This window comes from Nicotiana sylvestris, chromosome 1 (assembly GCF_000393655.2).
Source record: "Nicotiana sylvestris chromosome 1, ASM39365v2, whole genome shotgun sequence".
Lineage (NCBI taxonomy): Eukaryota > Viridiplantae > Streptophyta > Magnoliopsida > Solanales > Solanaceae > Nicotiana > Nicotiana sylvestris.
In genome coordinates, this window is record NC_091057.1 from 147,627,449 (window position 1) to 147,653,218 (window position 25,770).

Genomic DNA, 25,770 nt, shown 5'->3' on the forward strand with positions numbered 1-25,770 from the left:
ACAAAGTTTCAAGATCACGGATTTAGGTGCCTTGAAGTATTTTTTGGGAATAAAGTTTGCAAGAGGCAACGATGGAATACTTATGCATCAAAGAAAATATGCACTCGAGCTCATCTCAGACTTGGGATTATCTAGAGCAAAGCCTATAGGTGCTCCTTTTAAGCTCTACCAAAGGCTCACCACTATTGAGTTTGACTTCCATTTTGGAGCTCATGATGATCCTCCCCTTGATGATCCTGGCCCGTATCAGAGATTGCTTGGGAGACTATTGTATTTGACCATTACAATGCTGGATATTGAATTTGATGTGCAATGCCTCAGCCAATTCATGCATTCGCCTAAGTACTCCCATTTGGAAGCTGCACTACGTCTGGTGAGATACGTTAAGCAGGCACCAGGGCAAAGGATCCTTATGTCATCAACCTTTGAATTTCATCTACATGCCTATTGTGATGCTGATTGGGTAGTTTTCCCTAACACTAGGCATTCTATCACCGACTACTGTAAAGTTTGGAAATTCATTAGTGTCCTGGAAATCCAAAAAATAGTCCACTATTTCCAAAGCTTTGTTGCAGTTGAGTTTAGGAGTTTGGCCTCTACTGTCACATAAATTGTGTGGTTGGTTTGGCTGTTTAAGGAGCTTGTTGTGGACATTCAAGTGCCAGTTTACTTGTTTTGTGACAGCAAATCCGCTATTCAGATTGCTGCAAATCCCATCTTTCATGAGCGCACAAAACACATCGATATTGATTGCCACTCTATCCGCGAGAAAGTTCAACTAGGCCTAGTTCACATCCTCTACTTGGCTTCTTCTGACCAACCAGCTGATGTCCTCACTAAAGGCCTCACAATTCGCCAACACAACTACTTGGTATCCAAGTTAGGGATGAAGAATGTCTTCATTTCCCCTAGATTGGGGGGGAGGGGTGTAAAGGGTACTGCATGCACTGAAGCCAGTTAATCATACTCAGCTTTAGTTAACTGTAGTAAGTTAGTTTAAATCATAGCTAACCTGCTGTAATTTAACTGAATCAGTTGGTGGAGATTAGCAGATATGTGTATTTATATATTAGTGTAAGATTTCATTTTCTTAGTTGAGCAAGATAGAAGCAAAATGTAAATTGTTCTCTCTGTTTTTTTCTCTATCTGTTCTTTCTCTTCGAGCTCCATTACTGTTAACTCATTTATGCTGCAAATTCCTATCTTAATCGAGGAGATTCAACACCATCGCCACCCAAAATGGCTGCTACGACGACTACCTTGCTGAAAAAAGGGAGAGAGATTTGAGGGAGAAGAGAGAGGATTGAGAATCTTGCTGATAGAAAGAGAGAGAGGGAAAAGAGAGAAAAAGAACATAATTGGCATATTCATACTTCAATGATAGGGTATAAAATAAATAACTATCTTGCTATAAAATTTAAAAAATAGTTATAAGTAATAATATTTTAAAATTGTTTTGGTTTATAACAAATAGGATGTAATAGTTTGCTATAGGAATTAAAATTTTCATAATGCATCCAGAAACTTTCTTTAAGAGATGATGTAGTACGAGTGATCTAAAAAATTTCGGGAAGTTTGATATCCTATTTGGCCAAGCTATTAGGAAGTTAAAAGTGTTATATTTTTAAATAAATAAAAAATATTTTAGAGAATTAAAGTGTTTGAGGAAAAAATAGGAGTACTTTTGAGTGGCAGCAAGCTATTTTTTAGAAGCTAAAAATGTAATTTTTTCGCATAATCACTTTTGGAAACTTATTCAAGCACAAATTGTTGCTCTAGTATTGACAAAAATATTTTTTTAAAGTGGTTAGCTAAATACAAACTGTTTTTTTTTAAATTACTTTTCAAGAAAATACTTATGACAAAAAGCAATTTTCAAATTTATTTTCACATTAAAGTTAAATTTTAAATAGTTTTAAAACGCTAGCTAAAGCTTAATGAACGATCCAAAAAATGACTATTTTCCAATTTTACAGTTTATTTATACCCAAGATCGGAACATAAGAGAAGTTTTTTCTAGGTATGGTGCATTCGTACTTGGCTGGGATGGTCTTCGAGTGTGGGGCTAGGGTCAGGTGGTGGGTCAGGTAGCAGGGGAGGTGGAGGGGGCAAGGGAGCCTATAGGTTGAGAGTCGGGTCATGGAACATAGGTTCACTAACGAGTAAATCCATAGAGTTGGCGAAAATCCTGCAGAAGAGGAAGATTAATATAGCATGTGTCCAGGAGACTAGGTGGGTCAGATCGAGGGCAAAAAACGTGGATGGGTATAAGTTGTGGTACTCTGGTGTCCTGAGGGGTAAGAATGGAGTGGGTATCCTGGTAGATAGCCATCTTAGAGAGTCCGTGGTAGAGGTCAGGCGGGTGAATGATAGACTAATGACTATTAAGTTGGTGGTGGGTGAGGGTATTTTAAATGTCGTTAGCGCGTACACACCGCAAGCAGGTTTGGATGAGGATATTAAGAGGCGCTTTTGGGAGGGGTTGGATGAGATTGTTCGTAGTATACCGCCTTCTGAGAGGTTATTCATAGGAGGAGATTTCAATGGTCATATTGGGTCATTTGCAGGTGGGTACAATAAGGTGCATGGCGGATTTGGTTTCGGAGAGCGGAACGGAGGGGGCATTGCGCTGTTGGACTTTGCCAAGGCTTTCGATCTAGTCATTGCAAACTCGAGTTTTACGAAGCGGGATGAACATTTGGTTACTTACCAAAGTTCGGTGGCGAAGACTCAGATTGACTATCTCCTCCTCAGGAGATGCGACAGAAGGTTGTGCGAGGACTGCAAGGTTATCCCAGGTGAGACCCTCTCAACGCAGCATAGGCTTTTGGTGATGGACATTTGTATTAGGATAAGGAGGAAGAAGAGGTCAGTACAAGGACGCCCCAGGATTAGGTGGGGCGCCTTAACTAAGGATAAAGCTAAGGAGTTGGAAGGAAGGTTATCGGCAATGGGAGCTTGGAGAAGTAGTGGGGACGCAAACACAATGTGGTCAACGACGGCGGACTGTATAAGAAAGGCGGCGAGAGAGGTGTTAGGGATATTTACAGGCCACAATGGTGGCCACAAAGGGGATTGGTGGTGGAATGCAGTTGTCCAAGGTAAAGTGGAAGCAAAGAAGGCGGCTTACATGCGGTTAGTAGGGAGCACTGACGAGGAGGAGAAGAGAGAGAACAGTCAAAGGTATAAGATAGCTAGGAAGGAGGCAAAGATGGCAGTGACGAAGGCTAAGACGACAGTTTTTGCTCGTCTGTATGAGGAACTAAGGAACAAAGGTGGGGAGAAGAAGTTATTCCGACTCGCTAAGGCGAGATAGAGGATAACTCAGGATCTGGACCAAGTGAGGTGCATAAAAGATGATGACGGATGACCAGATTAAGAGGAGGTGGCAGACCTACTTTCATAAACTTCTAAGTGAAGAAGAGGATCAGGATATTATACTTGGGGAATCGAGGAATGCCGACAGTCACCATGAAGTAAGTAATTGTAGGGACATTGAGATCGATGAAGTCATGGAGGCAATGCGTAAGATGAGAAGGGGCAGAGCTACCGGGCCAGACGAAATTCCGGTTGAACTGTGGAGGTGTGTGGGTAGAGCAGGCTTGGAATGGCTTACTGCATTGTTTAGTGTTATATTCAAGACTAATAGGATGCCTGAAGAGTGGAGGTGGAGTACAATGGTCCCGTTGTATAAGAACAAAGGTGATGTCCAGAGCTGTAACAACTATAGGGGCATCAAATTACTAAGTCATACCATGAAAGTTTGGGAGAGAGTGGTAGAAATGAGAGTGCGAAGGACGGTGTCTATTTCAGACAACCAGTTCGGGTTCATGCCGGGGCGATCTACCACAGAAGCTATCCACCTTATTAGGAGGATGGTGGAACAGTACAGGGATAGGAAGAAGGATCTCCACATGGTGTTTATTGATCTGGAGAAAGCGTACGATAGGGTTCCTAGGGAGGTCTTATGGAGCTGCTTAGAGGATAAAGGGGTCCCGGTTGACTATATTAGGGTGATTAAAGACATGTATGCTGGAGCTAAGACTCGGGTTAGGACAGTAGGAGGCGACTCTGAACACTTTCCAGTTATTACGGGGTTGCACCAAGGGTCTGCGCTCAGCCCATTCCTATTTGCCCTGGTGATGGATGCACTGACTCATCATATTCAAGGGGAGGTGCCATGGTGCATGCTATTTGCTGATGACATTATTCTAATTGACGAGACACGAGGCGGCGTCAACGAGAGGCTAGAGATTTGGAGACATGCTCTTGAGTCTAAAGGTTTCAAGTTGAGCAGGACGAAGACGGAATACCTCGAGCGCAAATTTGGAGTTGAGCCGACGGAAGCGGGAGTTGAAGTGAGGCTTGACTCTCAAGTCATTCCCAAGAGGGGTAGTTTCAAGTACCTTGGATCAGTTATTCAGGGGATCGGGAAGATTGATAAGGATGTCACACACCGTATAGGGGTGGGGTGGATGAAGTGGAGGTTAGTGTCGGGAGTCTTGTGTGACAAGAAAGTGCCACCGTTACTAAAAGGTAAGTTTTATAGAGCAGTGGTTAGGCCTGCAATGTTATATGGAACTGAATGTTGGCCGGTAAAGAACTCACACATCCAGAAGATGAAAGTAGTAGAGATGAGGATGTTGAGGTGGATGCGCGGGTATACAAGGATGAATAAGATTAGGAATGAAGATATTCGAGAGAAGGTGGGCGTGGCCCCCATGGAGGACAAGATGCGGGAAGTAAGACTCAGATGGTTCGGGCACATTCAGAGGAGGAGCAATGATGCACCGGTGAAGAGGTGTGAGCGACTGGCTGTAGTGGGCACGCGGAGAGGTAGAGGGCGACCTAAGAAGTATTGAGGAGAGGTGATCAGACAGGACATGACGCGACTTAGGATTACTGAGGACATGGCCCTTGACAGGGAATTATGGAGGTCGACCATTAAGGTTGTAGGTTAGGGGGAAGTTGTGAATATTTTTACAGCACAATAGAGTGAGACTAGCCAGTTAGGAGTTAGACTAAGAATGTCATTGGTCGTCTATTGATGCAGGGCTTTACCGGCTAGTTTTACTATACCAGCCATCTATTTCGTATTTCGTACCTTCTACTGTTCTGGGGAATAAGTCACTATTTGAGTTATTATATCAGAAGGTACCAACTCTGTCACACATGAGGATCATATGATGCTTATGATGTGCTTCTAAACTTCCTAGGCAAGACAAGTTCAGTAATACATAAGGGTTGTCCTATTAGGTTATGGTACATTTCAGAAAGGATACAAATTATTTGATATTGATAACAAGACAATGTTTATCAGTAGAGATGTTCAATTTCATGAAAACATATTTCCTTTTCATGACAGTTTTGCAAGACAAAACTCTTGGTCTGTCACCACAGGATCAGCTCCCCTGCCTGTGGAAGATGAGATCTTCTCAGCTATTTTGCCACATGCAACAGTCATACCACTTGTACCTTCTTTGATTCCTTCTACATTATCATCACCTACTTCACATGTTTCTACAAACTCACCAGATGATCAACCTATGATGTCCACATAGTCACAAGATCCACCCTTAGCAGGTGAATTTTCAACAGTTGAATCATCAGCCGTTAGGAAGTCTGCTCGAACTTCCAAACCACATATTTGACTCAAGGACTTTGTTGTTTCTGATAATAAGCATGCAACAACAACTTGCTTATATCCGTTATCAGATGTGGTGAGTTATTCTTCACTCTCCTCCAGTTATAAGAGCTTCATTACCAGATTTTTTGCTCGAGTAGAACCTACCAGTTATGCTCAAGCAGTAAAAGATCCAAGATAGATTGAAGCTATGCAGACTGAGATTAAAGCTTTGGAGGATAATCAAACCGGGAATGTGGTTACTTTACCTCCTGGAAAAAGAGCCATTGGGTGCAAGTGGGTCTATAAGATTGAATATAAAGTTTCAGGAGAGGTGGAACGATTCAAAACAAAGTTAGTTGCCAAAGGGTACAGTCACAAGAGGGTCTAGATTACAAAGAGACCTTCTCTCCAGTTGTTAAGATGGTTACTGTCAGAGCAGCCATCTCTATCGCAACAGCTAAGCATTGGGACATTCATCAAATTGATGTCTATAATGCCTTTTTAAAAGGAGATTTAGATGAAGAATTTGTATAAGCTTGCCTCAAGGATTCAGTCATCCACAGGGTAAGTCTCAGGTGTGCAGGCTGCTCAAGTCCTTGTACGGACTCAAGCAAGCCTCAAGACAATGGAACATCAAGCTTACCCATGCTTTTTTACCCTATGGGTTCACTCAGAGTCACCTAAACTATTCTTTATTCACTAAGAGGTCTGCTGACAATATTGTGGTGGTGTTAGTGTATGTGGATGGCCTATTAATCACTAGTGATGACCCCCTTCTGATTCAAGAAACTAAGGCCAACTTGCAGCAAAGTTTCAAGATCACGGATTTAGGTGCATTGAAGTATTTTCTGGGAATAAAGTTTGCAAGAGGCAAAGATGGAATACTTATGCATCAAAGAATATATGTACTCGAGCTCATCTCAGACTTGGGATTATCTGGAGCAAAGCCTATAGGTGCTCCTTTTAAGCTCAACCAAAGGCTCACCACTATTGAGTTTGACTTCCATTTTTGGAGCTCACGATGATCCTCCCCTTGATGATCCTGGTCCCTATCAGAGATTGATTGGGAGACTATTGTATTTGACCATTACAATGCTGGATATTGAATTTGCTGTGAAATGCCTCAGCCAATTCATGCATTCGCCTAAGTACTCCCATTTGGAAACTGCACTACGTTTGGTGAGATACGTTAAGCAGGCACCAGGGCAAGGGATCCTTATGTCATCAACCTTTGAATTTCATCTATATGCCTATTGTGATGCTGATTGGGTAGCTTTCCCTAACACCAGGCTTTCTGTCACCGACTACCTGTAAAGTTTGGAAATTCATTAGTGTCCTGGAAATCCAAAAAACAGTCCACTATTTCCAAAGCTTTGCTGCAGTTGAGTTTAGGAGTTTTGCCTCTACTGTCGCAGAAATTGTGTGGTTGGTTTGGCTGTTTAAGGAGCTTGTTGTGGACATTCAGGTGACAGTTTCCTTGTTTTGTGACAGCAAATCCGCTATTCAGATTGCTGCAAATCCCGTCTTTCATAAGCGTACAAAACACATCGATGTTGATTGCCATTTTATCCACGAGAAAGTTCAACTAGGCCTAGTTCACATCCTCTACTTGGCTTCTTCTGACCAACCAGCTGATGTCCTCACTAAAGGCCTCACAATTCGCCAACACAACTACTTGGTATCCAAGTTAGGGATGAAGAATGTCTTCATTTCCCCTAGCTTGAGGGGGAGGGGGAGGGGAGGGGAGGGGTGTAAAGGGTACTGCATGCACTGAGGTCACTTAATCATAGTTAGCTTTAGTTAACTGTAGTAAGTTAGTGTAAATCATAGCTAGCCTGCTGTAATTTAACTGAATCAGTTGGCGGAGATTAGCAGATATGTGTATTTATATATTAGTGTAAGAGTTCATTTTCTTAGTTGAGCAAGATAGAAGCAAAATGTAAACTGTTCTCTCTGTTTTCTTCTCTATCTGTTCTTTGTCTTCGAGCTCCATTACTGTTAACTCATTTCTGCTACAAATTCCTCTCTTAATCGAGGAGATTCAACACCATCGCCACCCAAAATGGCTGCTACGACGACTGCCTTGATGGAAAAAGGGAGAGAGATTTGAGGGAGAAGAGAGAGGATTTAGAATCTTGCTGATAGAAAGAGAGAGAAGGAAGAGAGAGAAAAAGAACATAATTGGCATATTATGCTTCAATGGTAGAGTATAAAATAAATAACTATCTTGCTATAAAATTAAAAAAAGTAGTTATAAGTAATAATATTTTAAAATTATTTTGGTTTATAACAAATAGGATGTAATAGTTTGCTATAGGAATTAAAATTTCCATAATGCATCCAGAAACTTTCTTTAAAAGATGATGTAGTACGAGTGATCTAAAAAATTTCGGGAAGTTTGATATCCTATTTGGCCAAGCTATTAGGAAGTTAAAAGTGTTATATTTTTAAATAAATAAAAAATATTTTAGAGAATTAAAGTGTTTGAGGAAAAAATAGGAGTACTTTTGAGTGGCAGCAAGCTATTTTTTAGAAGCTAAAAATGTAACTTTTTCGCATAAGCACTTTGGAAACTTATTCAAGCACAAACTGTTGCTCTAGTATTGACAAAAATGTTTTTTTAAAGTGGTTAGCTAAATACAAACTTTTTTTTTTAAAATTACTTTTCAAGAAAATTCTTATGACAAAAAGCAATTTTCAAAATTATTTTCACATTAAAGTTAAATTTTAAATAGTTTTAAAATGCTAGCTAAAGCTTAATGAACGATCCAAAAAATGACTATTTTCCAATTTTACGGTTTATTTACACCCAAGATCGGAACATAAGAGAAGTCTTTTCTAGGTATGGTGCATTCGTATTTGGCTGGGATGGTCTTCGATGTGTTAGTAATTGTGCTTGACGCTTTTGTACCAAATGTTATGTGCGATGGCATGGCTAGGAGTGACAAACGGGCGAGTCGGGTCGGATATGGTTCCTGTCAAAAATAGGTAGTGAAAAATCGGATAAATTATCCGACCGAATCCATATTTAATACGGATAAAAAATGGGTTAACTGGCGGATCCATGACTTCTTGCATATGATCATTTTTGGGAGAATTCTTAGTCTCCCTAACTTGAGGAACCTCCAATTTGAGGCTTTACAAATGTAAAAATTAGACCCATTGGTTATCAAAATGGATAATATGGTTTTTATCCATATTTGACCTGTTTTTAAAAAAGTTTATTATCCAACTTATTTTTTAATGAATAATATAGGTGATTAACTGTTTTCTTTTAACCATTTTGCTACCCTATGCATGACTTTAGGGGGAGGATAGTTTTTCTAGGCTGCAAACTAAACACTAGACTAATCATATCCAATGGATTTGCCACTAACAATCTCTCCTTCAACACTCAACTAACAGTATAACATGCTAGTCACCCATTTAAAATTTTTTAAATCCAGGAAAAAAAACTTTAAATGTTGGTTACGAGAACGACAACTAAAATAGATATCCCCTTTTAAATGTTCATTATAAGAATATGAAATGTCGGGATACATCCGATAAAATTACAAGGATATGGTTATTTAACAATCTATGATGACAATAAATTGTACATTAACTTAAACTAGAAATTTACTTTTTCTTCTACAGTTTCATTTTCTCATACAGTTTGGACACTAGTCATACAAAAACAGAAAAGTCCAAATAAAATCACGATAATTATTATTATTATTTTTTTACAAAAAGGGTCTTTCAATAACGATAGTACACCAGAAATCGTAGAAAGATAATAAATTTATTTCTCTAACGGTACAATATATAATGACTTTAAATTAAAATTAAATAATTCTTAATGGGTCTACATAACTTCAGGCGATATTTCTCTACAATTTCATTGCTTAAAAATACATTGTTTTGTAGGATCTTTACGCAAATAGCTGTCTGGACTTAATGTTTACTGTTACATGACTTATACATATATTATATATTGAGCGAGAGGCCATTTAAGTTGATTATTCTTTTTAGTCAGTCAAATAATTTGCCGTTATATGTCTTGGCAAGTAAAGTCCGAAAACAATTCATGTCTTTGTTGGGGAGATGGCAACAATCTCCCCTGTCTACCAACACAATTATATGTCAATATATGCAAGTGCTCCAATTAAGACTGAGGAGTGCAACCGAATGTGAAAACAAAAGGATTATATCAGAGAAAAACCAATTGCTTCACTTGAGTCTTTCTTTCTCTTTTTTTGGGACTTATGGCTCTTAAATCGAATTATGCCAAAAATTAAAATACATTATAAAAAAAATATTAAAGTTCAATGAAAATGAAATTCTTTCACAAAATTGTCCGATCAATAAAGTGACGTCATTCCATTCTTTCTCCCCTAAGTCCTTATTTTTCAATAAATAAGATGTTGCTATCTAATTAGACTATAAATTTCAAATGTCTGGAAAAGTTTTATTGTTATTTTTACCGAGCAATCCACATTAATACAATGAAAGCAAAAGACAAATTTACAGACAGAAAATAGAGTTAGTAGGAATCAAATTTGTAACTTACTAGGAAGAACTGACAAAATATAAGTTCAATTTAATGAAGTTCGATGAAAAATTAATGCAATTTGTCTAATTAAAAGCAACTAATCACTACAAAATCTTTTCTGATTTCCCTGCTTTATCTTCCTTTTTACATTTTTTTTTTTGGTTGGTGTTGGATCCTTTACAAGGAAAAATCGCAGCAACAAAAGTATTCACAAATTATTTAGAACTGATTCCAATTTTAAACAGTCAACGAAAATACTTGATTTATATTACACTATAATAAATAACAATTTTATTTTATCTGGCATACTGTTTTTCTCAATTTTCAGGAAACATAGACTATAGTAAATCTAGTGAAAAGGTGTATGAAAAATGGGAGACACTTGAAAAGATCAAATTTATGGTTAATTTTTTTAATATCAATTGAGTTTTAAACTGAAATGGTCTCGTAAGTTTAGAAGCAGGTCCATTTGCATCTGGATGTGTTATGTTGAGCATGTATAGTCTTTTAAGTTTGCAAAACTTAGCATGGTCTAACAGAGAAAATATCCAAATTGACCATTAAAACTAATTAAAATATCACGGGTTTTCAGGTGACTAATATTAAAACTATTATAATCAATCACTTTTCAATTTTATTTTTCTCTTTATTTCAGCACTAGTCACACACAGTTTTTTTTTAGAAAAGTTCAAATGAGAGTCACTATAAAAACAAAAAGAAAAGTCTATAGTAATGAAAATAAACCGCGATAGAACGAAAAGATGAAATTGGACAAGAATATCAATCACAATCGTTATTTAGCTTGGTTACGTGAAAAACTTATGATCAATTAGTTTCTGTGGGTGAACCAAAAGTGCTCAACTTTTATAAAGTTAAATGATCGTATATGCTTAAAGTAATAAAATAGAGATGAAAATAAATTTACTCTAAACCAATGTTTTAAAAGGCGTGGGCATGAGGCGAGGCGTTTTACCTCTGACGAGGCGAGGCGTAAGCCCTGAGATATGGGGCGTAAGTCCCACATATCTTTAAATTTTACTAATTCCAAGAATTTTAAGATAGTATAAAATAAAAAATAGTTATAAAGATTACATTAAAATTACAAAATTATAACAACTAATCTATTTAAAATACTTATAAATTATAATTCAACTACGGTTAAGGATCTAATTTGTCCCTTTACTATCATAAATAGGTCTTATTTATCCTCCGTTTAAGTTTTCTATCAAAAATAACCCTACAGTTATACATTAGGGTCATATTTACCCTTACACGTTAAAAACACCATCCCTTCTTTTAAAATCCACTTGGCATCCCCTTATTGGACCAACTGACACGACCCATTTTTTAAATTCAAACCCGTCCGATCCCAGCAACAAAACTACACCCACCTATTGGATTGGTTTTGGTTTTGTATTTTAAAAATACTATCAAATTTGATTTGGTTTTGGTTTTAATAAAAAAAATAACCGAAAAAATCGAACCAAACCAACTATAAAAGTAGTTATTTTAATTTATTAACCTATATAAAATTTCTAAATTTTTATGGTGCATATTAGTCCGTCCCATTTTAGTCTAGTTCTTTGTTGTTATAACAATATAGTTATTTGACTCATGACACTGAGATATATCTCCATAAGAAGATAAATGCCAAACCAAATTTGATCGGATTTTTAAAATAAAAAACCAAAACCAAACCAATGGATGTGTGTAGTTTTGTTGCTGGAATCGGGCATGTTTGAATTAAAAAAATGGGGCGGGTCAGTTGGTCCAATAAGGGGATGCCAAGTGGATTTTAAAAGAAGGGATGGTGTTTTTAATGTGTAAGGGTAAATATGGCCCTAATGTATAACGGTAAGGATATTTTTGATAGAAAACTTAAACGGAGGATAAATAAGATCTATTTATGATAGTAGAGGGGCAAATCAGACCCTTAACCGATTCAACTATGAATATTGCGAAAAGTATGACATAAATCATAATATGCAAATTAGCTGCAACGTTGTAGAGAAAGATATAACATAAGTAAGAAAGGGCAATTTAGTAACTTCATATAGGTTAGTTTGTTAGTTACTAACCATCAATCCTAGAGTTAGTTAGCTCACTAATAACGGCTAATATTAGTTAGTTATAATTAGCTTAGTTACCTACAAGTCTAGATGTATATATATTAACACAAGCTATGTAAATTGACTCACATGAATAAAATCATTCTTCCCTTCTCTTAGCTCGTCTCTTCTTCTCCCTGTTTCTTCCCATTCTATTATCTTCTCAATTTCATAATTTGGATTCAATCCAGAATCTACTTCATGATATCAGAGCATATCAAGCTAATTCAATAGCTTGAATCTCGATCCAACATCTTAATTCCACAAAATCAAAAGGAGTTCTGACATCGATTTCTTGCTTAGTTCAATTCTTGAAGAAAGCTTGATTGCTATGGCGTTAAATGAACAACCAGTTGTTGTTCCTCCTATGATTCCGACTACAAATTTGAATCAAGTAGGTTTGCATGCAATTGATTACAATCATCCATTATTTTTAAGCCCTTCAGATGTTAGTGACATTTAAATCATATCGTTTCAACTATATGGATTGAAAACTACTCCCTATGGTTTCGATCTATGAGAATGGCGGTGTTAGGAAGGAATAAGTTGGGTTTGGTGGATGGAACATGCACAAAATAAAATTTCCCAGAAAATCTATAAAATCATTGGGAAAGAGTAAACGCTATTATGCTTTCTTGGTTGATGAAAATTCTGTGAGTAATGGGTTGCTTGGTGGTATAATGTATGCCTCAGGTGCAAAGGTTGTGTGGGATGATTTGCATGAAAGGTTTGATAAAGTAGATGGCTCAAGATCGTACAATTTGCATAAGGAAATTGCTACACTTAGCCAAGGAACAACATTTGTTTCTGCTAATTTTTCAAGACTGAAAGATCTGTGGGAGGAATTTGAAGCATTGGTTCCTGCACCTAGGTGTGACTACCCAAAATGAAGAGAGTTTATTGTCCACTTGCAAAAATTAAAGTTGTTCAGTTCTTGATGGGGCTAAATGATTCCTACAACCAAGCTAGAAGTCAAATCTTGCTGATGAGTCCAATGCCAACGGTTAATCAAGTGTATGCCATGGTGATTAGTGGTGAGAGTCAGAAATCAGTTGCAGTAAATACTGGCTTACTAGGAGCAAATCCTACATCAGGAACTAGTCAATATGATATGGCAATGTATACTAAAACTGGGGGAAATTATCAGAAAACTAGGAAAAATTTCAATCTATTTTGTGATGTGTGCAAAATGAAAGGGTATTCTAAAGAAAATTGCTATAAGGTTGTAGGCTATCCTCCAGAATATAGACCAAGAAAGAAGAACACAAATGCACACAGTGCATATAATGTGCTATCTTATGTCAGTATACAGGGTAACCAATTACCTAGAGGAAATTGGAATGAGAACTGTTCACAAAATTATCAATTAACAAGCAGTGTTGTGAGTGCTAATACTTCTCAGAATTTTGGTCAAATGGCAAATACACCTTGGATGGCAAATTGCATTTTCACAAAAGAGCAGTATGACCATATTGTGCAATTACTTAACAAAGACAATTCAAGTTCTGCCTCTACTACAACAACACCATCAGTTAATGCTACATGTATTCCTTGTGCCTTATTAGCCTCTAATAGTCTACAAGAATGGATCATAGACACAGCGGCTATAAATTATATGGTAGCTGATTTAGAACTGTTAAATAAGGTCTCTCTAATGCAACCAAGTCAGTCAAAGAAAGTACATCTACATAATGGAGAAACTACTCAATACTCATATTGGAACTAGTACCTTAACAAATCAAGATATAATAACTAATGTATTGTACATCCCTCAATTCAAATATAACCTCTTGTCTATCTCTAAATTAACTAAGAAACTGAAATGCTCAGTTGCTTTCTTCCCTAATTTTTGTATATTTCAAGAACTCTTCAGTGGGAGGGTAAAAGCGATTGGTAAAGAAGATAGTGGTCTATACATTCTCAATAGACAAAAATCACCAGGAAATAATGCAATTAGTTTAAATACACTAAGGAGACATAAATTAGTAAAGAGACTAATTCAAATGACATTGAACTCTGACATAGAAGACTTGGACATGTGTCTGCTACTGTTCTCAAGAAGCTATTTTCTACAAATGCACGAGATACATCTGCTAAAATAGATCTATGTACTACATGTCCTTGTGCAAAGCAAATAAGGCAACCCTTTCCTATCAGTAGTATAAAAATATCTGCTAGTTTTGAATTAGTTTACATGGATGTGTGAGGTCCTTACAAAATTCCTATTGTGGATTGTAATAGGTTCTTTCTAACTATAGTAGATGATTTCTCTAGAAAGACATGGATTTTCTTGCTGAAATTGAAATATGATGTATGTGTGATTGTACAACAATTTCTTACTTTTGTCAAAACTCAATTTGGAACTACAGTTAAAACAATCAGAACAGATAATGATACAGAATTTGTTAACTCAGTTTGTGAGAATTTCTCTAAGAATCTAGGAGTGATTCATCAAAAGACATGTCTTTATACTCCTCAGCAAAATGGAGTAGCCGAGAGAAAGCATAGACATATATTAGAACCCACTAGAGCTATCTGATTTCACGCTAATATACCTATCAAATTCTGGGGATATTGTGTTCTTGCTGCAGTATATATCATTAATAGGCTGCCCAGTTATGTCATTGAAAATAAAAGTCCATATGAAAGGATATATAATAAGAAACCTATATTACAACATCTTAAAGTTATAGGCTGTTTATGCTATGAAAAAATAGTTAATCAAAATGATAAACTAATGGCTAGAGCAAAACATGCTATACACATGGGATATGCTACAACCCAAAAAGGGTATGTGTTATATGATTTAATAGATAAAAGTTTCTTTGTAGCAGAGATGTCCAGTTTAGAGAAGATATATTCCCTTTTAGAAACAAACAAGACAACAACAAATCTTTATTTGTTCATCCAAACATAACAGACTTACTTTTGCATACCACGGATCTAACAACACAAACTACAACTTCAGAAAATAATATGTATTCAAATGAACAAGAAAATAATGTTATGTAAGAAGTGATACAAGAATACACACATCATTATGAGAATATTCCCACAGAATCTATTCAAACTAATAATCAACAAACATCAGTTACACAACAAATAGATCAAATCTCACAACCGATACCAACTCCTGTTCAATCAAATGTTAGAAAAACAGGAAGAGGAAAGAAACCACCTATATGGATGAAAGATTTTGTGTCATTAACTGCTCAACAGAATGAACCCTATGCCATATCAAAATTCATAACCTATGATCATCTAACTCCTAAGTATCAAGCCTACTTGACAACAACTTCAAATATCAGTGAACCAACTCTATACTTTGAAGCTGTATAGGACTCTAAATGGATAGATGCAGTGAAAATAGAGATTGAGGCACTACAAAACAATCATACATGGGACATAGTAACTCTGTCCACCGATAAAATTCCTATAGGATGCAAGTGGATTTACAAGATTAAATATAAGACTTCTGGTGAAATAGAAAGATTTAAAGCTAGATTAGTACCTAAAGGTTTCAGTCAAAAGGAGGGGATAGATTATCAAGAAACTTTTTCTCCAGTCATAAAAATGAAAACTGTAAGAACTGTATTAGCTATAACTGTTGCAAGACACTGGCATATACATCAAATGGATGTATATAATGCTTTTTGCAGGGAGATTTACTAGATGAGATCTATATACAACTACCCCAAGGATTCACAAGTCAGGGGGAGAATAAGGTATGCAGACTTGTGAAATCTTTATATGGTATGAAACAAGCTCCTAGACAATGGAATGCTAAACTGACAGAAGCACTAATGAAGTCTCAATTTTAGCAAAGTTAACATGATCAGTCTTTATTTTTTAAGAAAACTGCAGAAGGTATCACAATGGTATTAATCTATGTAGATGATATGCTTGTGACTGGTGACTCTCTGAAACTAATAGAGGAAACAAAAGCAAATCTACAACAGTCTTTCAAAATGAAATATCTAGGGGAATTGAAGTACTTTCTAGGCATAGAATTTGCCAGATCAGAACAAGGGATTCTTATGCACCAGAAGAAGTATGCACTGGAACTGATTTCTGAAACAAGAGTTGCAGCTGCCAAACCATCTATAACACCTCTTGATACAAATATGAAGCTTACAACTACAGAGTATGATGAACATCTCAAGAAAGCCAAGTCAAATGTCCAAATGAATGAAGAACTGGCAGATCTAACTTCCTATCAAAGACTGATAGACAAACTTTTATATTTAACAATGACCAGGCCAGATATTTCATCTAACGTTCAAACACTAAGTCAATTCCTCCAAAGACCAAAGAAGTCTCACATTGAAGCAGCTCTAAGAGTTATCAAATATATCAAAAACAGCCCAGGACAAGGAATTCTACTTTCAAGCAAATTCAACAATACTATCTCAGCATACTGTGATGCAGATTGGGCGGCTTGTCCTTTTTCAAGAAAGTCTGTTTCAGGTTACCTAGTTAAGTTTGGAGACTCTATAATATCTTGGAAATCCAAGAAGCAAACTACTATTTCCAGAAGCTGAGTATAAAAGCCTTGCAACAACTATTGCAGAACTTATTTGGTTGATTGGTCTGTTAAAAGAAGTGAAAGTTGAGATCAAACTACCAGTTGAAGTGTTTAGTGACAGCAACGCTACAATTCAAATTGCAACAAATCCTATTTATCACGAAAGAACAAAGCACATCGAGATCGACTGTCATTTCATTAGAGAAAAAATTGTACAAGGACTTATCAAAACAACGTACATATCTACCAAGAAGCAACCATCAAATATGCTAACCAAAGGTCTTAACAAGGCACAACATGAAAATCTTTCTTCCAAGCTCGGTGTTCTTAATGTGTTCTCGGTACCTAGCTTGAGGGGGAGTGTAAAGAAAGATATAACATAAGTAAGAAAGGACAATTTAGTAACTTCATATAGGTTAGTTTGTTAGTTACTAACCACCAATCCTAGAGGTAGTTAGCTCACTAATAACGGCTAATACTAGTTAGTTATAATTAGCTTAGTTACATACAATTAGTCTAGATGTATATATATTTACACTAGCTATGTAAATTGACTCAAATGAATAAAATCATTCTTCCCTTCTCTTAGCTCATCTCTTCTTCTCTCCGTTTCTTCCCATTCTATTATCTTCTCAATTTCATAAATTGGATTCAATCCAGAATCTACTTCAAACATCGTTACAACTCAAAAATCAAAAGTAATGTATCTGATACAAAATCTTATATGTATCTTTTTGTAACACCCCAATTTTTTTTATAATATTTGTATTCTTGATTGAGCATTTTTATAACGAGGAAATATTTTACTTTGCACTTCCTAAATGTGAAATGGTCAATATATGAAAATTTCTTACTTTAGGTTGTGTTAATATTGGCAATGAAGTTCCATGATGTTGCTATATGTAACACTTAATATTATTTAGACTAGTTGTTATTAAATATAATATATAATTTATTTTTTAGGTTTCCAACCTTTTGTATTTATCTAAGAATATTTAGTAGTTGGGTAACCATTTTATTTCATACCTATCCATAAACTCCCTATTTTTTTCTACTCTTCAAGACAAAGAAGAATAGCTATCCATCTCTCTCTTTCTCTCTCTCTCCTCCGTAGAAACTAGAATCAAAAGTTTCATTAAAAAAAAATATGGGTTTCTACTAAATCAACAAGCAAATTTCGTTTTTGGTGAAGATCAAGTTGCTCCTCTTGGTAAGTTTCTAAACTCGTTTTTATACTAGACACCTACTAGTATTTTCTACATATCTTTTTGTATAGAGCTCCAATTTAAGTGATCCAGGACTTTCTGGAAAGGTATTTCATAAATCTATAACTCTTATGAAGGATCCTAAATCTAGTTTTGTTGGTATTTACCTTAAAAAGGATCAGAAAGTACAGGGCATGTGTTGTCCAGATTTTCAATTTTAGAAATACTCCATGTACTATTGTTAGTAATTTTAGCATAACTTTTTGTTAAAAATTGATATGGAGGTGATTCAAGATTTTCTGAAATGGTAATACATAGATCTACAACTTTTGTGAAGACTATAAAGTCTTGTTTATCCGTATAGATCTGCAAAACTGAGTCACAACTCGAAATAGTGATACTATCCAGAATTTCAGTTTCAAACGTTTTTGGGTAATTTTCACCAATATCATGTTTAGTTTAACTTGCTAAATCACTGAACTTATTTAGATATTTGATTATGTATTTAAGGTATATAAACCCTTGAAAAAAATCAAAAGGGAAGTGTTTGAGGAAGTGGACAGATTTGGTTTGTTTACGGCGTAGACGATTCGAACGTCCCCAAGTTGTGATTGAACTGTTTCGTGGTAAAACACCAAGGTTTGTGTATAAACTTGTACTCTTTTTACTTGCTGGAATATGTTGAAATAACTTGATATTTTATTTTTCTTGGCTTCAATTTATATTGTTAAATTGTATTATATCAAGTATTGTAAGATATTTGCTAAATCGCCCATTCGTACGGATTGTTTGATCATTTTGCATTCTTGTTGGGACTTTGTCCTTCTTGTGACAGTGACTTTATAATTCATCTTGGCATGCTTCTTGATTCAGATCTTTTGCCATCTTGACTTTGGATTTGTAGTTCGTCTTGAATTATGGAACTTGTCCGTGTTAAGTACGAACTAGGAAGCCATTTTTAATATGGTTCTTGATTCTCTTGTCTATTGGGTTTTGACCCTACTTGATTTGGGGCTTCGGTCCATCTTGATATCTGATTATGCTTAGTGTGATGGCATGACGTACATATTGGGCGAAAAATGGATATTTGGTATACTCTCTTAAATTGATAGTATACACTTTCTAGACTCTTGAACATTGTTATTGATATTTGGAAACACTTCAAAGTTTGATATTGATATGTTTGATATATTTGTTCACTTGTTTTAAATTATGTTAAATTGAGCTAACTATGACTAAAAAGGGGAAATGGAGAATTTAATGACTCCAAGCCTAAAGTTTATGCACCACTAAGCTTTATGCTTAGCGATAGTTGTTTTCTATCGTAGGAAATGTTCGGGAAGAAATCTGAAGATGGCCAGGGTGAAGTAGACTTTTTGGGAGAATTTATGGAGATCACATTTGCATATGCACCTTGGTTTGCATAGTTTTGGGACGTGTACATGATATACAGGATATATAGAATATATATATATATATATATATATATATATATATATATATATATATATATATGTCACACTTATGTTATTTGGAGGCTTGTGGGATTTTAAAAACCAAAATCTTGTAACTTGTATTTGTAACATATTTTATTGTATTAGGGTGTTTTAATAACTTAAGTTTTGTAATATGCTAAATTTACACTTTGTCTTGTAAATATGTAGAAAAGGAGAAAACTAGTTTCTTTTTACCCGATAGTTTGAAATTTATGTACAATACAAACTTACAGTGATTTTGAATGATTGTATAAATCTGTTAGAAAGTTGCTTTAATCTGTTGATTAATCAAGAAGGGTTATATCACCATATGTTAATATTTTGACATTGTATTTCATTTAAAATAAAATTATGGTGTATTTTCAAAAAAAAAAAATATTGCACTTTGAACCTTTTCGCATGGGCCTTCTTTCGCTACTAAAATTATTCTGAATATTTTTTAAATTAATATCTCTTTTAATATTTGTAAGTAGGAAATTAGATTTGTTTCCTAAGTAGTACCCTCCTAAAGGAGTTGCTACAAGTTTTGGTATCAGAGCCATGTTTTGTGATTCTAGGATTTGTTTTGTTGTGATAATACCTAGTATTTGTTGTTATTTCCTTTCTTGAAAATGACTTGGAGTTTATAAATTTTTGCATACTTGTTTAATTTAATTTATTGTATTCTGTGTGCATATGCATCATGTATATGTCCCTAATACAGTGTGATCTTATCTTTTATAGGAATTTTAATATGGCCTCTTCTTCGAATAGAGCTGTTGAATCCGTTGATGAAAGTCAGGCCTAGTATAATGCTATGCCTCACCTTCAGGGTGGAAATGAGGAACCCTTGCCTGACCTAAATCCTTCTCGTGTTAGTGGAAATGAAGTGAGCAGTAATCCATGAGCAATGAGTCATAATACTCCATTTATGACTCTTCCATTCCAGCAGATGGCTGAATTCTTTCGTCACTTGGCTGTGATAATGTCAGAACCTAGTGAAATGAATTTTGAGAAGATGAGAAAAATGGGCGGAGTTGAATTTGAAGGCACTACAGATCCCACGGTAGCTGAACAATGGCTCGAGCGCATGGAGAGGGTCTTTGAACAACTGGAGTGTACTAATGCTGCCAAATTTAAGTATGTTATCTCCTTTTTACAAAAAGATGCCTATGATTAGTGGGTAAGTGTGCCAAATGCAAAAGCAAAACCTCCGGTGCTGACTTGGGATGACTTTGTGAAATCATTTCGTGCAAAATATGTTCCCCGTGTCTATTGTGATGCTAAAAAGAAAGAGTTTTTGAATTTAAGACAAGGGAGTATGTCTATTGCAGAGTATCAACAAAACTTTCTCAGGCTTTCTCGCTATGCTAAATGTATTATTGATGGTAAAAGAGACAAGTGCAGAAGATTTGAAGAAGGTTCGAATGGTTACATTCGAAAATCAGTGGCAATCTTACAACTTGAGGATTTTTCCAAGCTGATTTCAGCTGCACTTACTTGGGAAAGAATTAACAAGGAAAAAGCTAGTAGGAGAGAAAACAGATTTAGGAAGGGTAATTCAAATTATGGCGGTCCATCCAAAAAGGGAAAGTTTGACTATTCCAAGACCGAGAGTACACATAAATCATTACATCATAAGCAGAATAAGTCAAATTTTTCTACTGCCAGTACTTCAAGTTATGGCCACGGCAAAACTCATACACCTACTTGTGCTCAGTGCGGGAAGAATCATTATGGTGCATGTAGACGAGCTTTTGCGGCTTGTTTTAATTGTGGAAGTATGGATCATAAAGTGAAGGATTGTCCTAATCCTAATCCTCTTTCTTATACACATACAGAAGGATCAGTTCAAAAGCATGTCACTACTCATTCTCAAGCTAATAGTAGTGCTAGACCTCGAAATATGCAAGCAGCATGTTCGAGTGTAGCTAATCAAGCTGGTGGGTCGAGAGCTGCTGCACGAGTTTATGCTATGAGACAGAAGAATGACCAGGATGGTCCGGACGTGGTTGCTGGTAAATTTCACTTAATTGGCATATCTGTTGTTACATTATTTGATCCTGGATCTTCGCACTCTTATGTTTGCTCATCACTTGCATTTCCCGATATTGTTAAGTCTGTGAGACTTGACTTTGATGTGCTGGTCACGAGTCCATTAGGTTATCAGGCTGTTGTTAATAGGATTTATCGAGATTGTCCATTCATGATTCAAAATCTGGTCTTCCCTGTCGACTTGCTTGAAATGCCCTTCCGAGACTATGATGTTATTGTTGGCATGGATTGGCTCCATAGGCACCATGCATTGGTTGATTGTAGGTTGAAACAAGTGACATTTAGAATTCCTGCATATTCACACATGGTAGTTCAAGGAGAAAGATCATTGACATCTAATATTATTTTTGTGGTCTTGGCAAGGAAGATGATTTGTCAAGGTTGTGATGCCTATCTTGCTCATATAGTCGATACACGATTGGGGAGTCCAAGTCTTAAGGACATACCAACTGTGTGCGACTTTCCTGATGTATTTCCTGATGATCTTCCTGGGTTGCCTCCAGAAAGGGAGATTGAATTTCCTATAGATCTTGTCCCTGGAACTACTCCTATTTCTATCGCTCCCTATAGAATGGCTCCAGCTGAATTAAAAGAGTTGAAGGCTCAATTGCAAGAACTTCTTGAGAAAGGTTTTATCCGTCCCAGTATTTCACCTTGGGGAGGTCCTGTTTTATTTGTGAAAAAGAAAGATGGCACTCTTAGGCTTTGTATTGATTACCGACAGCTGAACAAGGTAACAATCAAGAACAAATACCCACTGCCTAGAATCGATGACTTGTTTGACCAACTGAAAGGTGCCAGCTTATTCTCAAAAATTGACTTGAGGTCTAGTTATTATCAGTTGCGTGTGAGGGAGCAAGATGTTCCTAAAACTGCTTTTAGGACCAAGTATGGCCATTATGAATTTTTGGTAATGCCATTTGGTTTGACAAATGCTCCTGCTGCATTTATGGATCTAATGAACCGTGTATTCAAGCCTTATCTTGATCAATGTGTGGTGGTGTTTATTGATGACATTTTAGTCTATTCCAGGAATAGAGAAGATCATGATAAGCATATCCGAATTGTCATGCAAATTCTGAAAGAGAGACAACTCTACGCGAAGCTTTCCAAATGTGAATTCTGGTTGAATGAAGTAGCTTTTTAGGGCACATTGTATCATCTGAAGGTGTGTAGGTTGATCCTAGTAAGATTCAAGCTATTGTTGATTGGAAACTCCCTAAAACTCCACCCGAGATAAAAAGTTTCTTGGGTCTAGCAGGATACTACAGAAGGTTTGTGAAGGGCTTCTCTATTATGGCTTCTCCCTTGACCAAACTTTTAGGGAAAGACGCCAAATTTGTATGGGATGACAAGTGTCAAGAGAGCTTTAAAAAGCTCAAATCCTTGTTGACACAAGCTCCAGTACTTTCTTTGCCAGCTGAAGGAAAAGATTATGTGGTATACAATGATGCATCTCATCGTGGCTTGGGTTGTGTTTTGATGCAAGAAGGGAAAGTAATTGCTTATGCCTCTCGAAAGTTGAAATTGCATGAGTTGAATTATCCCACTCACGATCTTGAACTTGCTGCCATTGTTTTTGCCTTAAAAATTTGGAGGCATTACTTATACGGAGAGAAGTGTCACATATTTACTGATCACAAGAGTTTGAAGTACTTGGGTACACAAAAAGAGTTAAACTTGCGACAACGTAGATGGCTTGAACTCATCAAAGATTATGATTGCACGATTGATTATCATCCTGGTAAAGCCAATGTGGTTGCAGATGCGTTGAGTCGCAATTCCCTTGCAAGTTTAACTCTAAGTCCTTTGTCTTTGCTTCTTGAATTAAGAGCCATGAATGTTTGCCTTTCATTTAATTCTAATGGTTCTATAATTGCTAATTTGCAAGTCAAGCCAGTTTTACTTGAGCAAGTCCAAGAAACACAGAAGTTAGATGAGAAGCTTGTGAAACGGGTTGAAGAAGTCCAAAATGGAAGAGAATCAGATTTTTCATTAAGGAAAGATGGTACCTTATTTTATAAAAATAAGTTGTGTGTTCCTAAGATGATGAATTGAGAAAGCAGATCTTGATTGAAGCACATAGTTCACCTTATGCAATGCATCATGGAGGTACTAAAATGTATCGAACCAGTAAGGAGCACTATTGGTGGAGTGGTATGAAGAAAGACATGACAGAGTTCATTTCTAAATGCTTGGTATGTCAACAAATAAAGGCTGAACATCAAGTCCCAGCTGGTCTCCTGCAACCTTTGTCAATACCTGAATGGAAATGGGAAAGGATAACGATGGACTTTGTTTCTGGACTTCCACGCACTCAAAGAAATCATGATGCAATTTGGGTCATTGTAGATAGACTAACTAAGAGTTCTCATTTCTTGGCAATCAGAATGGACTACTCACTTGAACGTTTAGCAGAATTGTACATTAATGAGATTGTGAAGTTGCATGGAATCCCTGTTTCTATTGTATCTGATAGAGATCCGAGGTTTACATCCAGATTTTAGTCTAGCTTGCAAGAAGCTTTGGGTTCCAGGTTGAATTTTAGTACCGCTTTCCATCCACAAACGGACGACCAGTTTGAAAGGGTAATACAAATCTTGGAGGATATGCTTCGAGCCTGCATTATTGAGTTTAAGGGTAGTTGGGACAAACACTTAGCCCTAATAGAATTTGCTTACAATAATAGCTACCAATAAAGTATAGGCATGCCTCCTTGTGAAGCTTTATATGGGAGAAAATGTAGAACGCCTCTTTGTTGGAATGAGATTGGTGAAAGAAAATTTGTGGGTCCTGAGATTGTGCAACAAACTGAAGATAAGGTAAAAATCATCAAGGATCGTTTGAAAATTTCTTCAGATAGACAAAAGTCCTATGCTGATCTTAAAAGGTGTGAAATTGAGCATCAGGTGGGCGATAAGGTATTTTTAAAGGTTTCTCCATGGAAGAAGATTATGAGATTTGGCCAAAAAGGTAAACTTATCCCTCGATTCATTGGACCTTATGAAATACTTGAGAGAATTGGTCCGGTTGCATATAAGCTAGCTTTGCCACCTGAATTAGGTAAGATCCACAACGTCTTTCATGTTTCTATGCTTCGAAAATACCGCTCAGATCCATCTCATGTTCGTCCTATTGAGTCTATTGAGGTTAATCCTGATTTGACATATGAAGAAGAACCAATCCAAATCTTAGCACGTGAGATAAAAGAGCTTAGAAATAAGAGAATCACATTAGTGAAGGTTCTTTGGAGAAATCATTCAGGCGAAGAAGCTACCTGGGAGCGAGAAGAGGATATGCGAGTTCAATATCCACATTTGTTTCGGGACTAGTACAAGGTAAATTTCGAGACGAAATTTTTTTTAGAGAGAGAGAGTTGTAACACCCCAATTTTTTTTTATAATATTTGCATTCTTGATTGAGCATTTTTATAACGAGGAAATATTTTACTTTGCACTTCCTAAATGTGAAATGGTCAATATATGAAAATTTCTTACTTTAGGTTGTGTTAATATTGGCAATGAAGTTCCATGATGTTGCTATATGTAACACTTAATATTATTTAGACTAGTTGTTATTAAATATAATATATAATTAAGTTTTTAGATTTCCAACCTTTTGTATTTATCTAAGAATATTTAGTAGTTGGGTAACCATTTTATTTCATATCTATCCATAAACTCCTTATTTTTTTCTACTCTTCAAGACAAAGAAGAATAGCTATCCATCTCTCTCTTTCTATCTATCTATCTCTCTCCTCCATAGAACTAGAAGCTGAAGTTTCATGAAAAAAAAACCCATGGATTTCTACTAAATCAACAAGCAAATTTCGTTTTGGGGAAGATCAAGTTGCTCCTCTTGATAAGTTTCTAAACTCGTTTTTATACTAGACACCTACTAGTATTTTCTACATATCTTTTTGTACAGAGCTCCGATTTAAGTGATCCAGGACTTTCAGAAAAGGTATTTCATAAATCTATAACTCGTATGAAGGAAACCAAATCTATTTTTGTTGGTATTTACCTAAAAAAGGATCAGAAAGTACAGGGCAGGTGCTGTCCAGATTTCCAGTTTTAGAAATACTCCATGTACTGTTGTTAGTAATTTTAGCATACTTTTTTGTTCAAAATTGATATGGAGGTGATTCAAGATGTTCTGAAACCGTAAGACATAGATATACAACTTTTGTGAGGACTATAAAGTCTAGTTTGTCCGTATAGATCTTCAAAACTGAGTCACAACTCG

At 36.1% G+C, this 25,770-nt stretch overlaps 1 protein-coding gene across 1 annotated transcript; it reads left to right on the forward strand.

The window, feature by feature from the left end:
• Nucleotides 1-24,233: 24,233 nt before the first annotated feature.
• Nucleotides 24,234-24,857, forward strand: LOC138875887 (uncharacterized). Its single transcript, XM_070154762.1, has one exon. It carries the CDS (start codon nt 24,234-24,236, stop codon nt 24,855-24,857), a length of 624 nt encoding a protein of 207 aa, XP_070010863.1.
• Nucleotides 24,858-25,770: the final 913 nt, after the last annotated feature.

What these genes read in the sequence shown, in the direction of transcription:
- LOC138875887 (XM_070154762.1), top strand. Translation starts at nt 24,234, where the DNA reads ATGCCTCCTTGTGAAGCTTTATATGGGAGAAAATGTAGAACGCCTCTT.